Source organism: Aythya fuligula, chromosome 20 (genome assembly GCF_009819795.1).
Source record: "Aythya fuligula isolate bAytFul2 chromosome 20, bAytFul2.pri, whole genome shotgun sequence".
In the NCBI taxonomy this organism is placed as follows: domain Eukaryota; kingdom Metazoa; phylum Chordata; class Aves; order Anseriformes; family Anatidae; genus Aythya; species Aythya fuligula.
The window spans coordinates 887,048-901,583 of NC_045578.1; the positions used below are offsets into that span (position 1 = coordinate 887,048).

The following is a 14,536-nucleotide window of genomic DNA, read 5'->3' on the forward strand; positions in this document are numbered from 1 at the left end:
GCTGCAGCCTTGGGGATCGGCTTACACCTGGGTGCACCTGCACTTATAAGGGCTGGCGGGGCCGGGGCCGGGCTGTGCTCGCTCAGCGCCCGCCCGGGGTGGGGTTTCACCGCCGGACGCTCCTCACCACTGGCTCGGTCGCAGCGTCCCACACCCTCCCCTTTGTTTGCAGAGATGGCGCTGGCGCAGGGGAGGGAGGGGGAGAAGCCACCTGAGATGGCCACTGCCGGCAGAGGCCTAGTTTCGGGGCGTGGGTCTGGATGGGTGCAATCTGGAGACCACGGCGTGGCACTGGGAAGCCTGGACAAGGAGCTGGATGGGCTGTGGTGCACGTCCATGGGCTCTGAGTGCCAGCCCTGCTGCCCACCCTGCACCTCGGTGCCTTTTGGGGAGCCCACATCCACCACTGCCCCTTCACAACCCTTCCTAAAGGCAGCAGGGCCTGGAAATTCCTGGAAATCCTTCGTCTGTGCTTACATGCTGGACATGGCCATGGCCAGATCCTAGCCCGGGCCCCTATACCAGGCAGCATGACATGATACGGCACGGCACGGCACGGGTGGGAGCCGTCACTCCCGCAGCCCAGCCTCTTCAGCAGGGATGCTGTAGGTCACAGTCTGTTGTATTTCTGGAGCACCTTATCAGATCTCACGTTTAACATAGTGTCCAAAAGGAAGGGAGTTTATTTAAGATTACAGCCTTGTTGGGGTTTTTATCCGCTTGCAGATTGCCTCTTATCTCATTGTGGCTCAGTGAGAGCAGGGTGCACTCAGGCACCTTTGCATCACCGTGCAAAGTGCAGCCCCTTTGCCTCGCCACAACGCACCCCATGTTGGCAGTCCCCACACAGCCCCGACCCCACACAGCCCCCGTCTCCACCCATCCCCCTGTCCTGAGCCCCCAATCCCCCTTGTGTAACGTGGGACGTGCTGGGCTGGGTGTGCCCATTGGGATCCCTGGCCAGGTGATAAACCTCTTTACTCATCCTGCTCAAATGTTTTGTCCTTGAAGGAAGCAGACAGAGCACGTAACACTCTGGCAGCGTCACCCCATCCACCTGGCAGGCCTGGCTGAGTAGCAACCGGCGACAGAAAAACAAGGCAGGCACGGGCCGGCTGCCCAGGCGTGGTCGCCCCATAAGCAGTCACATCCTGGGGCTCACTGTCCCCAAAAAGAGCCACCCCAAGGCAGTGGGGTGCTGCTGTGCAAGCGGCTCCCCCAGCCCTTGCACGGCTGTTTGACCAGAGTGCTGCAGGTATTTCCAGCCCCCCACCCCAGGAATGCGCTTGCCCCCTCCTCTGCAGCCGAGCGAGTGCCCGCGGGCTTGCTCCAGCCTGTTCCTGGCCGCTGCCGAGGGCCCCCCTACAACTCATTAACTACTCAAGAGCGCGGTGCGCAGCGGGTGCTGGCAGCCTGTGCCGCATCACAACCCCTCCTGCTCCAGTAGCCAGGACCCCAAAGGCAGGGGGCCCTGACCCAGCTGTTTCCCGCAGCACCCCGACACCCCCAGTCTGGCTGGGTCAGCTCCTGCCACCCCACGGCACCCCAGTGGCCTGTGCCTGGGTGCCTCTGGCACTGTGCTGTGCCGTGGCACCCTGTGCCTGACCTCCACCACCCCGTGGCACCCTGACACCCCTTATGCAGCAGGGTCAGCCTGCCACCCCACAGCACCCCACGGCACCCCATGGCACCCCACGGCGTGCTGGTGTTGGTGGCTGGGCCGGGTACCCGGGGTGCTGGGGGGTTCTGTGCAAGCAGCACGCAAAGGGGCTTGCACCTGGTGAGGTGCTGCTGGGGGGGCCCAGCCCTCGGGGTGACAAAGCACAGCACAGACGGGCATGTCCCCGGGCAGGTGGCAGTGGTGACAGGGCTGGGGCACCCCGGGGACACACAGCTAGGTGCTGGCAGTGCAAAGCTCTGCCGGCTGCGGCCCCGGCATGCAGGGGTGCACAGGTGCAGGCTGCGCGGGGGACAATGCACACACACCCAAACACACGCACCCCCTGCTGGCTGGGATGCACAGACACATGGCTGCACAGACAGACGGACACACAGAGGCAGACAGACAGACACGGACAGTCAAAGGCACACAGACACACACACACACACACACACACACAAAGCCACAGACAGACAGATGGACGCAGAGGTACACAAGCACATGCACAGACAGACACGCACAGGTACACACACACAGACACATACACAGAATCACAAACTCACTGACACTCAGACGTGCTCACATGGGTGCTTGCACGCCTGTGCACATGCACAGCTACCTTCACAAGTGCACACACCCACGGGGGAATGTGCCCCGGACGCAGCCCTGGGTGCACGCGCCAGGCAGCGCAGGCACAACGAGGAGCAAAAGTACTCACAGGCAGGTGCACGCGCACACACACACATGCGCATGCCGGCGGTGTGTGCGCAAACAAGCACCCAGCGGTGCACGCACGGCTGCGCAGGTGCAGGGGAAACACCTAGGTCAGGGCCGTGGGGCAGGGGGATACCCCTCGCAGAGCTGTGGAGCTGGGGCCACCGGGTCAGGACCAGGGTGACGGGTCTCCTGGCCCTACAATCAGCCCCCACGCGCCGCGCTGCCTACCCATCTCGTCATCCCAAACTGCCCAAAGTACAGGCTGTGCTCGCGCTGCGCTGCTGGCCTGGGGCAGTGGTGGCTGCCTGACTCACGGCGGAGGAAGGGGCAAATCACCGGGGTTTCGGGGTGCTGGCCGCTGCTCACTTTGGGATGCATTCCTGTGGCAAGGAATTGGCTTGCTGGTGTTTACCCAAAACAGCTGAGGGGGCTGGCATCCCTGCGGGGTCCCAGATGTGCCTGAAGCCCCTCTTCTCTCCCCTTGCTGCTGGGAAGTGAGGGGGTGCATCACCTGCAGCGGGTCCCTGTGGTGGGAACAAGGGGGGGACGCATGGTGACATGGGGACAGACGTGACCCTGAGTGAAGGCCAGACTGAGGGGTGTGTGAGCATCACTGTGGTGGTGGCCCTTCTCCACAAGCACCTACACTGGCAGGGGGACAGCCACCGCAGGTGGTCCAGGGGACCTGTCCCCATTCCTGTCCCCATGTGTATCTCACACTGGACAGGAGCTCCAGCTGCCGCAGGGCGGGTGACAGCAGGAGGTGACAGCAGAAACTGCCCCGGGCACTGCGGGGCCGCATCCCGCTCACGTGCGCGGTGTGGCCAGCGCGGGGCTTGGGGTGTTCCCCCTGGTTGTGGTCGCGGCGGGGCCGGCGCCTTCCCCCCTGGGGCAGCGGTGCTGGGGCGGTGAGTGCTGCCTCGCCTGCTTATATTTCAGGCGCGGGGCTGCAGGATCTGCCCCGGCCAGGGCACACAGGCGTCCCATTGTTGAAGCCCCTTCGGCGGCGGCGGGGAGCAGGTAAGGCGGCTCCAGCATCAATGGCAGCTCTGTCTGGCGGCGGGGCGGGGACGGGGCTGCCGGCAGCACGGCACGCAGGGTGCCGGGGCCGCGGGGCACTGGCCGGTGGGGCCTGGCAGGGGGCTGGTGGCACACCCCAGCCACCCTGAATCTCAGCACACCCGGGACACCCCTACCCCTATGGGCTCTGAGCGGTTCCTTGTCTTGCCCAGGCTTTGCTGAGGGCACGACCCCCCCCAAACTTCACCCATGTGCGGACCCCCCCTTACACCTGCCATGCCACATCAGAGGTGTCCCCTTCCCAGCACGTGACCATCAGCTCACACGTCCCTTTGACTCGCCAGTGCTTTTGCCCATTTTTGGCTGCTTTTTTTACTCAGCGAACGCATAGGGATTTTATTTTCTCGGTGACTCGAGACTAAAGGTCCTGTTTCTGGCCGCAGCTCCCTTGCACGGTGCTTTCCATGAGCGTCTGGGCTGTGCTAGTTAATAAACCTTTGCTTTCAGGTAGAGGAAAACAACCTTACTGTGCACATTTCAGTCAGTCAGGGAGTTTATGTCAGGCAAGAACTTTTTGGGAACATTGAGTCTCCAATGAGCGTGGCGGCATGTGGGTAACTAATCCCTCACCGCCCCGTGTGCGCCCCGGGGAGAGGCTGCTCAGCTCTGCACCAGCTCCGCTGCAGCTCCCGGCCCTGCCCGGCTCCCCTCCACCTGTCTTTTTGGGACCTCGAGGTATTTGTGGTGCTGGTGCGGTGAGGTCTTGCACTGGGAGTGAATGCGGGGGCAAGGGAGAGGGGGAATTGCTACGCGTGATCCACACAGGGACATCTGCCAGCCCTGTCCCTGCAGGGTGTCCTCTGCCTGGCACAAGGTCAGGGACTGTGCCAGTCCCTCTGTGCCACCAGCGCTGAGCATTGCAGTGACTGCAGGTTTAATGCCTGGTCCCCTGTCCCTGCCCCAAGGTGGCTGCACGGGGATGCAGCACGTCTCTGTCCTGCCGCAGCAAGGGGCATCCATGGGGAGCGTTTTCTAAGCCACCATAGGAGGTGAGCTCTGCCCTCTCCAAGCCCTTTGGGGTGCACTGGAACGAGGACAGCAGCTCAGTCCCCCCTGACCTGTGAATCCCATGGGATTCGGGGCAAGGCAACCACACTCAATTGGTGCCAGACAAAACCCCAGGATGGACTGAGCACCCCGATTTGGTGTGGAGGAGTTCCCTGAAGCTAGGCTGTGTCCCCAGTCAGGTGGCATCCTCTGGCGCAGTGTGAGGTGGGACACTGCTGCAGGGGTCAGCTTCGCTGCTCCCCGCTGAGCCCTGTGTCCGTGTGTCCTGCTGGCCTCCGTGGCAGTGCTGGGGACACGGTGCTGGCTGTGTTGGCTGGGGGACGTGAGGAAGGGCACAAGGGCTGTTTCTTGGTGACAGACACCATTTTGAGGACATGTCACATTCTGGCTTTAATTACAGTAATCAGCTGTCAAACGGCCACGCTGGCGCCTGCTTTGGCTCCGAGGGTGAGGGCGAGCTGCCCCGTGCCTGTCTCAGTGCAGGCGCTGGATGCGCTGCGCATGGCAATGTCCCGCTCCCCACCTTGCCATTTGTCCCCAGCCTGGAGGCACCTGTGGGGACACGTCCCACATGGGCCAAGGTTGTGCAATGAGGTGTGTGCACGCGTGTGTGCGCGCCTGCCTCCAACCCCAAATGACGGTGTGGTTAGAGCAGCCGGCTGGGCAGCGAAGCCACATCCAGCCTGGGGCAGGATTCGGCCCTGGTGCTGCATCCCTGGAAGGGTGCCCCGGCCGGGGGATGCTCTGGTCCCTGCCGCCGCCCCGCTGATTAAAGGGAGCCCTGACCGTGGCGCTCGGCCCTTTGGCTCGAGGGTGGGTGCTCTGGTATGCCAGCAATGTGGGTGCTCCAGATGGACAGACAGACACGGGAGCACCCTGGCGGAGCCCAGCATCTGAGTGGCTCCCCTGAAACAGCACACGGATCAGACGAGGGCTCTGCAGCAAGACCCAAGTGTCCCTGAGTGCCTGGGCTCTGCCCTGCCTGCATGGACACCTGTGTCCCCAGCCCCAGTGCTGGTGGCATCCTCGTGGCACCACTCTGCATGGACCACAAGGCTGCTGTCACCTCCTGGCCATGGCCACGGCTCGTCCCATTGTGAGTGGGGCTGTGTGTTAGAGCAGGAGCCTTGTCCATACAAGTGCCCAGAAATGCCCCAGCATGGTCAGAGGTGGCTCAAGAGCCCATCATGCTGAACAATTAGCACAAGCAATTATATCATATCAGCAAGCCACCATCCCGCTTCTTGGCAGGTTAGAGGATGCAGCACCTGGTGGGGGCTGGCTCTTCCACCCCCAACGCAGCCCCACGGGGCTTTCCTGATACCTTATCCACCCAGTGCTTGTGTGCTTGGAAAAACAAAGATAGTCTCAGGCCATGTTATCTCTCCCAGAGATTAAGCTGGAGAGGGAACGGTGCACTGCCTGTCTGTCCTTGCGGGCTGTCTGGCTTCAGGCTGTGCCTCTGCACAAGATGGGGGGGACTTTGGAGGGGACAGGCAGGAGATGTGTGCAGGGGCTGGGGATTAAAAGGGGAGAGGTCAGGCAGAGCCCAAAGTATTGGTGTCCACCAGTGGGCACAGCTGGTTGTGCCAAAATGCCCCCAGCACCATGTGGCCTGCTGTGCTCAGCACCCCAGTCCCCACTCGGTGCTGCCGTGGCACCCAGGCACTTTGGGGTGGTTGCAGAATGATCCTGGTGTCTCAGTACCATGTGCCTGGTCCAGCTAAGCCCAGGCTGGGGCCAGGGGCTGCTATGTGAATGCCGGCTGTGGGACGGTGATCAGGGCTTTGGGGTCTGCCCCTTGCCTCGCCCCAGGCAGCGCCATCTCTGCTCCGCGGCAAGCCAGCAGCAGCTCCGACCGGTTTGTGGGTCTCGGCGGCGGGCGGTGGCACCTCCTGCCTGAGGCCAAATGGAGGGATGGGAAGCGCTCATCAGACGCCAAGGAACAAACAAGAGCCGCTTGTGCCCTGCCCGGCGCGGAGCCCAGCACCAGGGCTGGCACAGCTGCTGCTCCCTGGCATGGGGCCTATGGCAGACAGGGGCAGGAGCAGCCACTGGGGGGAAACTGGGGCACAGATGCGTGGAGGCATCCATCCTGGTCATGTAGAAGAAGGGGCTGGGAGTGACGGCGGAGAAATCCCCATCCCGGATGCTGTCTATTCCCCTACAGCACCCCAGGCTGAGCTGCAGGGCCAGCTCTGGCCCTACCTGGGCATCTCCCCGTCTGCCCACGGGCAGCATGTGGCTGCGATCCTGCACCTGGGTGGCCTCATCCTGGCCACCGTGGGAGCAGCAGGGATATTAGGTGTCATGGCTGTGGGGAGAAATGCGAGAGGAGGAATCCCGGGAAACTGGTTTTACCCCTTCGTCCGGTGCCGGCAGGATGGCTCCTCCCTCGGCGAGGGCATATAACGCCCGCCATGGTCCTGGCGGGCGGCACTGCGCGGCAGCAGCAGGCACGCGCCGGCAAGCGATGGCCTCCATGGGGCTGCAGGTGCTGGGCATCGCTCTCTCTGTCATCGGCTGGCTGGCCTCCATCCTCTGCTGCGCGCTGCCCATGTGGCGGGAGACGGCTTTTGTGGGCAACAACATCGTGGTGGCACAGATCATCTGGGAAGGGCTGTGGATGAACTGCGTGGTGCAGAGCACGGGGCAGATGCAGTGCCGGGTGTACGACTCCCTGCTGGCGCTGCCGCAGGACCTGCAGGCCGCCCGCGCGCTGGTGGTGGTGGCCATCGTGCTGGCCGTGCTGGGCACCCTGCTCGCTGTTGCTGGCGGCAAGTGCACCAACTGCGTGGAGGACGAGACTGCCAAGGCCAAGGTCATGATCCTCTCCGGTGTCACCTTCATCATCGCCGGTGTGCTGATCCTCATCCCCATCTCTTGGTCCGCCAACTCCATCATCCGGGACTTCTACAACCCACTGGTTGCCGAGTCCCAGAAGCGGGACCTGGGCTCGTCCCTCTACGTGGGCTGGGCGGCCTCCGCGCTACTGCTGCTGGGGGGGGGCATCCTGTGCTGCACCTGCCCGCCGCGGGGCGAGAAGCCCTACTCTGCCAAGTACACGGCGTCCCGCTCGCTGCCGGCCAGCAACTACGTCTAGGAGCCGCTCCCAGCACCCTGCACGCGTCCTGGCGCCTCTCCCACCCGGACCCACCACTGCCCTGCTGCGCCCACCCAGCCGCCACGGGTGAATCCTGGGGGGGATGCCCCCAGGGCACCCCACGGCCCCACGGGGGGCTGGGTTGGGGCCGGGTGCCGGGGTGGCGCGGAGGGGCTGGTGTGAGGGAGGGCAGACAGAGCTGCCTTTGTTCATCTGTGGATTGAAGCTGGTTCTTTAATCCCGTCTGGGACAGGGAACAAAACGCTGCTGTCCTGGCTGCCTGCCCTGCTCCCCCCCGCGGCTCGGGGGCACCTGCAACATCTCCTTGGTGAAGGAGCCCTGTCTGCCGGTATCGGGGTGTGCCGCGCCGTGGCACGGCCCTGAACGCTGCAGGGTGCCTGTCCCGCGGGTGACACACGGCTCCGGCTCTGGCCGGGGGACTCACCCAAACGCCACTGCGAAGGCCGGGAAAACCCCAGGACGTGTCCTTAGATCACCACGGGGCAGCGAGGACAGCAAACCCATCCCACATGGTCAGGGGACGTGGTGACTCAGCAAACCCCGGCACGGTCTTGAGGGGTGGCTGGGGTGCTCTGCCCCCCTGTGCCTTGTAGTTTTACTTTGACCTACTTTCGGCATTTTTGTGTAGCTCTATGCGCGTGGAATTTCTCTCGGCAGCTCCCCGGGGCGCGGGCATCATTATCCTGGGAGTGGGAAGGCAGCGGCTGGGCTGGGAGAACCGGTCGGGGAGGCGGGAGGGGAGCGGGTGGTGCGCGGGGCTCTGCACCGGGCTTCTCACCCCTGCTGTGGGGCAGGAGCTGGGGTGGCCCGGGGGGGGCTCACGGCGCCCCTGGCTGTGGCAGTGCCTGCTCCCGTGTCGCAGCCATCCCACATTAAACGGCAGCTGCTCGGACCCCGCTGTGCTCCGTTGTCTTTATCCTCTGGCCTCAGTGGCGGGGCAGCCTGTGGGGCCTCCACTGTGGACCCCACATCTGGAGAACACTAGCCTCAAACACCCCAAAATCTGGTCTCTGGAGGGACAGTGCCAGCCTCCCCCGGGCTGGGGCCTGGGGCCAGCCGCTCTCTTTGCCCCTGGTCCAGCCTTGGCCTCCCTGCCATGGCCGTGTTCCCCTCCTGGGCCACCGGGAGACCCCTGGAGGTGACAGCCGGTGTCTCGAAGGTGAGATGCCTTCACGGCGCCAGGCGTGGCAGCGGGGCCGCCCCACGCTATTGCAGGGCCCCAGGCATCGGGACCGGCACCGGGTGCTGCTCCTGTCCGACCGGCCGCGCCGAGCAGGAAGGAGGTGGCGGGCGCCAGCCGGGATGTGGGATGGCGGGAGGGGTGTGCTGGCACGGCCCCGCGCCCCGGGGCCACCCGAGAGTACCTGGGGCGGCGTGGGTGACACCGGGTGTTTTGCCTGTTTGTCTTCCAGCATTGAAACCCTGCCGGTGCTTGGCCAGCCTGTGGCCAGCCCTGGGAACGTTGTGTGTGTGCACCTCGGAGTACATGGGGACAACATGTGCTGCCCACCATGGGGGCTCCTGAGCTGTGGGGCTCTGGGTGCTCCTTGGGTTTGGAGGCTTTGAGAGCTCCTGGTTCGTGCCCATCCTTTACTGGGAGGGGGATGGAAGTGGGGAGCCCAAACACTCCCACAGAGCTGGGAATGGCAGTGGATGGGCAGGAATGGTAGCGCGATGGTCGCTGTGAGTCCCTGGTGCAGACATCCACGGGGATGGTAACACTTGCTGGAGCCACCCCACCAGCCTGGCTGCAGAGGTCACCTAGGATGGCTTCCCATCATCCCAATCCCTGGCCTCTACCATTTTCTGGGAGAAAGGGACTTTATTTTCAGCCTAAAAGGCCTAACGTAGAGCCCCAGCTCGGCAAGGTGCCTGCCACAGCAGGGGTGCCAATGGGTGAGAGGTGCCGGGGAAGGACGGAAGCACAGCTGTGCAGGAGAGGCCGCAGAAACCGAAACCAGGACTGGGGAAACTGCGGTGAAACCTCCAACAGCCTCAGGGTGTGCCAGGCACAGCCGATACCCGCTGCCACACCGGGACCATAAAAACTCGGCTGCTCCTGGCTGCCAAGCATGGGTCCCGGCCCCTGGCGGGGAGGTGCAGGCAGCCCAGGGTCTGCTCCATGTGGGGCCGAGCAGCGATTTGGGATGAGCCCAGGGACCATGGCATGGTACAGTGGTCGGTGCCCCTGGTGTCCCCTATCCAGGGAGCAGCACCCCCTGGATCCAGCTGTCCATGGTGCCCCACTCTGTAGTCAGCTGTGAGGGTTTGACCAGCCCCGGTTCATCCCTGGGCTCCCTGTGCTGCTTGTCTGGAGAACAAGGAGCCGGTATCTCTGAAAGTGCTGAGCCCTGCAGTCGGTATCAGAGGCAGACCTGGGCTCGCGCCCATTCCCAGCACCCCAGACGGGAAGCCCCAGGTCCAAAGGTTGCAGAGGGCAGAGTGAAGCCTGTAGGAGGCAGGGCCGGGAGGCGCAGAGCCCTGCGCAGCTGTGGGGTGGGAGCCCTACCCTGATGGGCACAGCGAGCCCCTGTCCTGCTCCCCAAAAGCCTTCCCCCCCATAATGTGCCCCGCACTGGCATGGTTCAGCTGGAATGGGGCAACCACACACGACTGCCTTGTGCTGTGGGGACATTTTGAGTAAAAACATGACTTGCCCAGGCTCCTGCAGCTCAGTCTCCTCACGGCAGTATGTGCGCCCGTGCTGGCCTGCAGCAGTGCTGTCTGCAGCACAAGTGTCCCTGTGCTGCTCTGCAGCAATGCTCCATGCAGCATCTGTGTCCCCGTGCTGGCCTGCAGCCGTCCCCATGTGGATGGGAGCAGGATGCACCCAGCCCAAAGGCACCACCCTTCCGAGCTCCGGCCCAGCTCTGGAACCCTGCATGTGATGGCTGTGCCCTGTCCCCGCAGGTGCTGGCGATGGCGACGATGACGATGCAGCTGGGCGGGCTGGTGCTGGCCGTGCTGGGCTGGCTGGGCTCCATCCTCACCTGTGCCCTGCCCATGTGGAAGGTGACGGCCTTCATCGGCTACAACATCGTGGTGGCCCAGGTCTTCTGGGAAGGGCTGTGGATGAACTGCGTGTATGAGAGCACGGGGCAGATGCAGTGCAAGGTCTATGACTCCCTGCTGGACCTCACCTCCGACCTGCAAGCTGCCCGTGCCCTGGTGGTCACCTCCATCATCGTGGCCTTCTTCGCCCTCCTCACCGCCATCTCGGGTGCCGACTGCACCCGCTGTGTGGAGGACAAGAACTCCAAGATGCGCGTCTCCATCGTGGCAGGTGCCATCTTTGTCCTGGCTGGCATCGTGCTGCTCATCCCCGTGTCCTGGTCCGCCAACAGCATCGTCACCAACTTCTACAACCCTATGGTGCCCGAGGCCCTGAAGAGAGAGCTGGGGGCTGCCCTCTACATCGGCTGGGCCTCCAGTGCCCTCCAGCTCTTCGGCGGGGGCATCCTGTGCTGCTCAGGGCCCCCATCCCAGCGGGATCACTACCCCAGGAAGTACCGAGCTGTGAAGAGCTGCAGCCCCATGGGCTACCCCATGAAAGACTATGTGTGAGCTGCCCTTCCTGGGCGCCAGCCCATGGGGACAGGTCCGTGGTGCCCAGCCTGTCCAGATCCAGCACCCCCTGCCCACACGCCCCGTTCCCACAACGGCTGTGTCCCCATCCCGGCCCCCCGGTGCTTTGCCCTGTCCGCAGGCTGTGACAATGTGTGGCCCTGTCCTGCTGCCAGCCCTGCTCCCCTTGGGTGAGGGGACGGATCCTGCCCACCGCCCCCAGGATGCAGGCAGGGGCTGTGTTTGTGCTGGGTGCTGCCGCTTGCTCCCAGCCCCCATAAAGTTCTCGGTGCCACCGAAGCTGCCTGGGCTCATTTCTAAGCTGCGTTGCGGGGGGACGGTGACAATTCCTGTGGCTTTCACACCCCTGTGGCCAGCTCAGGGGGGGGCTGTCCTGACCCCTGTCTTGTCCCCACATCCCCATGAGGATGCAGCAGTTGCCAGCCAGGGTGCTCCCCATGCAGGAGCAGGGAAACTGAGGCAGGAAGAGGGGGGACCACCCTCCCCACCCTGCAGGACAGCCAGCAGCCCCATGCAAGGGAATAACACACCACAAACGTGCAGCAAAGGCAGGGTTTATTTGACAGCCAAGCATGGTATGGGGACAGCCATGGCCCCTTGGTCAGGGCAGCACTGGGGACAAGGGGACAGTGCCTGTGACACAGAGGGGAGGTGGGCACCACAACACCAGGACATGGGGGGACAACACAGATCAGCCAGGAGGGGTGACAAATGCCCATTTTTACAATGGGTATTGCGGTCCTCAAAACACATTCAGAGCACTCAGCCTGGGGCACTTGGCTGTGTCCAAAGCCCTGGGACAGGGGCGAGGGCTCACAGGGCTCAGCCCCTGGTTTGGTTTCACCGGGATGGGCACCGAGCACTGGATACAACCAGAGCCCAGCACAGACTGCAGGGCTGCCACCTCCCAGAGGGGCTGAGCTCCAGGGAGGAAGATCACCCGATCCCCACATCCATGGGAACGGGACAAGCAGCAACAGGTCTGGGGAAGGAAGAAAGAAAGATCCCAGCAAGAGATTTGGGTAAAAAACTTCCCAAGGAAGGACTGGAGGAGGTAGGGGTGGAGGCACAATCACAAGGGGCTTGGGGAACAGGACGGGCAGGAGATGCCAGGGTGGCTCCTGGGTGGGGAGCAGCCACCAACTCCTGAGGTCTCTTCCAGGTTCATTTCCCACCCAGACCATTAACTACAAAGCTGTAGGAAAATGAGAGCTTAAGCAGGGATGAAAGGCTGATGTGGTGCTCTGAAAGCTTCTCCAGCTGGGCGTTGTGCTGGCAAAGCTGCTCCGGGTTCAGATGGGGCTCTGGCACCTCAGGGCACACTGGTTAGCTCCTGAGGGGGATGAACAGGGGACAGCAGGATGTGGTGATGGGGACCATCAGCAACAGTCCCCAGGCAGAGGCCTGGGGTCTGGAGCAGGGAAGATGAAGAAGGATCCAGATTTTGACCATGGCCACGTGGGAGGTGGGCACGGTGGGGAGGAGACAGCCCAGACAGGAGGTGGCTCTGCCCAGTCAGATGGAGCTGCAAAGATGTCACAAAGAGCTGTGAGATGGGACAGCAAGGACAAGGACCAAGGCATCTGAATGTCAGGGCTAAGGGAGGTGCCCAGGAGACCCCGATGAAACCTGGAGGCCCTCCCCGAGCTGAGGAGCAGGTCCCCAGGGCTCAGACCCGAGGGGAGGAGATGGGGAAGGGAACAGGGAAGTTTGGGCTCTGGAAGCGCTGCTGTGTGGGAAGGGGGAGGCACAGCTGCACGGGGCAGGGGACATGCAGGGTGACATCATGCAGGGCACCAGGCTCAGCCCCCTTCCCTGGCGCCGTTTCGGCTCTCAGCCCTCCTCGAGAGGCGGGACGGGGCACTTGCGATAGATGTAGACCACGCCGGAGATGTAGCCAGTGCCCTGGACGCTCTCCTCCTCCTCAGTGGCTCTTTCCCAGCGCTCCACCTCCTGGGCCAGGACCTTCTGCCAGGCCCCCTGCTGCTCCAGCCGCTGCAGCGCTGCCTCCAGCTCCGCCTTGTAGCGCAGGTTCGAGGGGTTGCTCCTGGTGGTCAGGCACAGGAAGCCCCCTGCCCGGACAGGGGACAGGGTGACGAGGCCCCCGCTGCACCACGTCACCCGGGGGTGGCGGCGGGTCAGGAGTGCCACTGCCCCGACCCCTGGCTTGGACCCAGCTGGCCGGGACACCAGCGCGTGACCCCGTGCCCGTGGGGATGAGGCCACGTCCCGGCCTGCCCGCACCCGCACCCAGACCGGGGGTCGGGCTGGGGACCCGTCCCACGGGGACCACGTCCCACGGGGCCACCTCACCTGGCTTGGTGACGCGCAGCAGCTCCGGCAGCGCCGAGCAGGGCACCTGCCCCTCGCCGAGAGCCCCCACCACCGTCACTGCGTCGTAGTGCTCTGCGGGGGCCCCGTGTCACCGGCCCCGCGGGGACCACCGCCGGCCCCCGCCGCCCCCCCGGTGCCGGCCGTTACCTGCGGGCCCGGGCAGCGGCTCCCGGCCCAGCACGCAGCGCTGCAGCTGCCGGTACAGCCCCGTGCCCCGCGCCCGCTCCAGCATCCCCGCGCTGCCGTCCACGCCGTGCAGGCAGCCGAACCCGCGGCGCTGCAGCTGCGGGGATGGGCGGGCGGCGCCGTTACCGCGCGGCCTCCGGGACCCCCGCCCCGTCCCGTCCCGTCCCGTCCCGTCCCGTACCTCCCGCGCTACGAGCCCGGTGCCGCAGCCCACGTCCAGCACCCGCGCCCCGGCGGGCGGCGCGGGGAAGGCGAAGGCGAGCGAGGCGGCGGCCAGGTGCGGCGCCCGGTACTCCAGCGCGGCCACATCCTGCGGGACGGGGCGGTCAGCGGGGCGGGCGGCGGGGCGCCGGGAGAGCTCGCTGCCGGCGGGGGGGTCCCGGTCCCGGTCCCGGTCCCAGTGCCGGTGCCGGTGTCGGGGGGTCCCGGCGGGTCCCGGCCCCGCACCTGCTCGTAGCGGCCGGCCCACCCGTCGTAGCGCCGCAGCAGCTCGGGCAGCGCCGCGCCGCCGTGCACGGCCCGGACGCGCTCCCGCACTCCCGCCGGCGGCAGCATCGCCCCGCCCCACCCCGCCCCGCCCCGCCCCGCGCCGCCATTGGCTCCGCGCCCCGCCCAGGGCTCGCCCCCAGCTCCCTATTGGTCTCGCGCGCGGCGGAGGACACATCCCCCGCTCTCCATTGGCTGCCGCCGCCGCGCCGGTGTTCGGGCGGGAGCCGCGGGGCGGGAGCGAGCGGCCCGAGGGGGGGGGGACACGGAGCGCGCCCGGCGGGGGGCGGCCGGCACCGGGGGGGGGGGGCACCGGGCAGGGGGCAGCGAGCCCCGGGGAGGTGGCAGCGGCTGTC

The 14,536-nt window shown here is 65.1% G+C and overlaps 3 protein-coding genes across 3 annotated transcripts; 2 read left to right on the forward strand and 1 right to left on the reverse strand.

The window, feature by feature from the left end:
- The first annotated feature begins 6,938 nt into the window (after positions 1 to 6,938).
- Positions 6,939 to 7,568, forward strand: LOC116497305 (claudin-4-like). Its single transcript, XM_032200994.1, has one exon. It carries the CDS (start codon positions 6,939 to 6,941, stop codon positions 7,566 to 7,568), a length of 630 nt encoding a protein of 209 aa, XP_032056885.1.
- A 2,940-nt stretch (positions 7,569 to 10,508) lies between these two features.
- On the forward strand, positions 10,509 to 11,153 carry LOC116497313 (claudin-3-like). The gene has a single exon (XM_032201003.1). It carries the CDS (start codon positions 10,509 to 10,511, stop codon positions 11,151 to 11,153), a length of 645 nt encoding a protein of 214 aa, XP_032056894.1.
- A 588-nt stretch (positions 11,154 to 11,741) lies between these two features.
- METTL27 (methyltransferase like 27) lies at positions 11,742 to 14,249 on the reverse strand. Its single transcript, XM_032200925.1, has 5 exons — positions 14,142 to 14,249; positions 13,876 to 14,004; positions 13,656 to 13,791; positions 13,488 to 13,580; positions 11,742 to 13,246 (listed from the first exon to the last, which is right to left on the reverse strand). The coding sequence occupies exons 1-5, from the start codon at positions 14,247 to 14,249 to the stop codon at positions 13,008 to 13,010; spliced, it is 705 nt and encodes a 234-aa protein (XP_032056816.1). The 3' UTR covers positions 11,742 to 13,007.
- Positions 14,250 to 14,536: the final 287 nt, after the last annotated feature.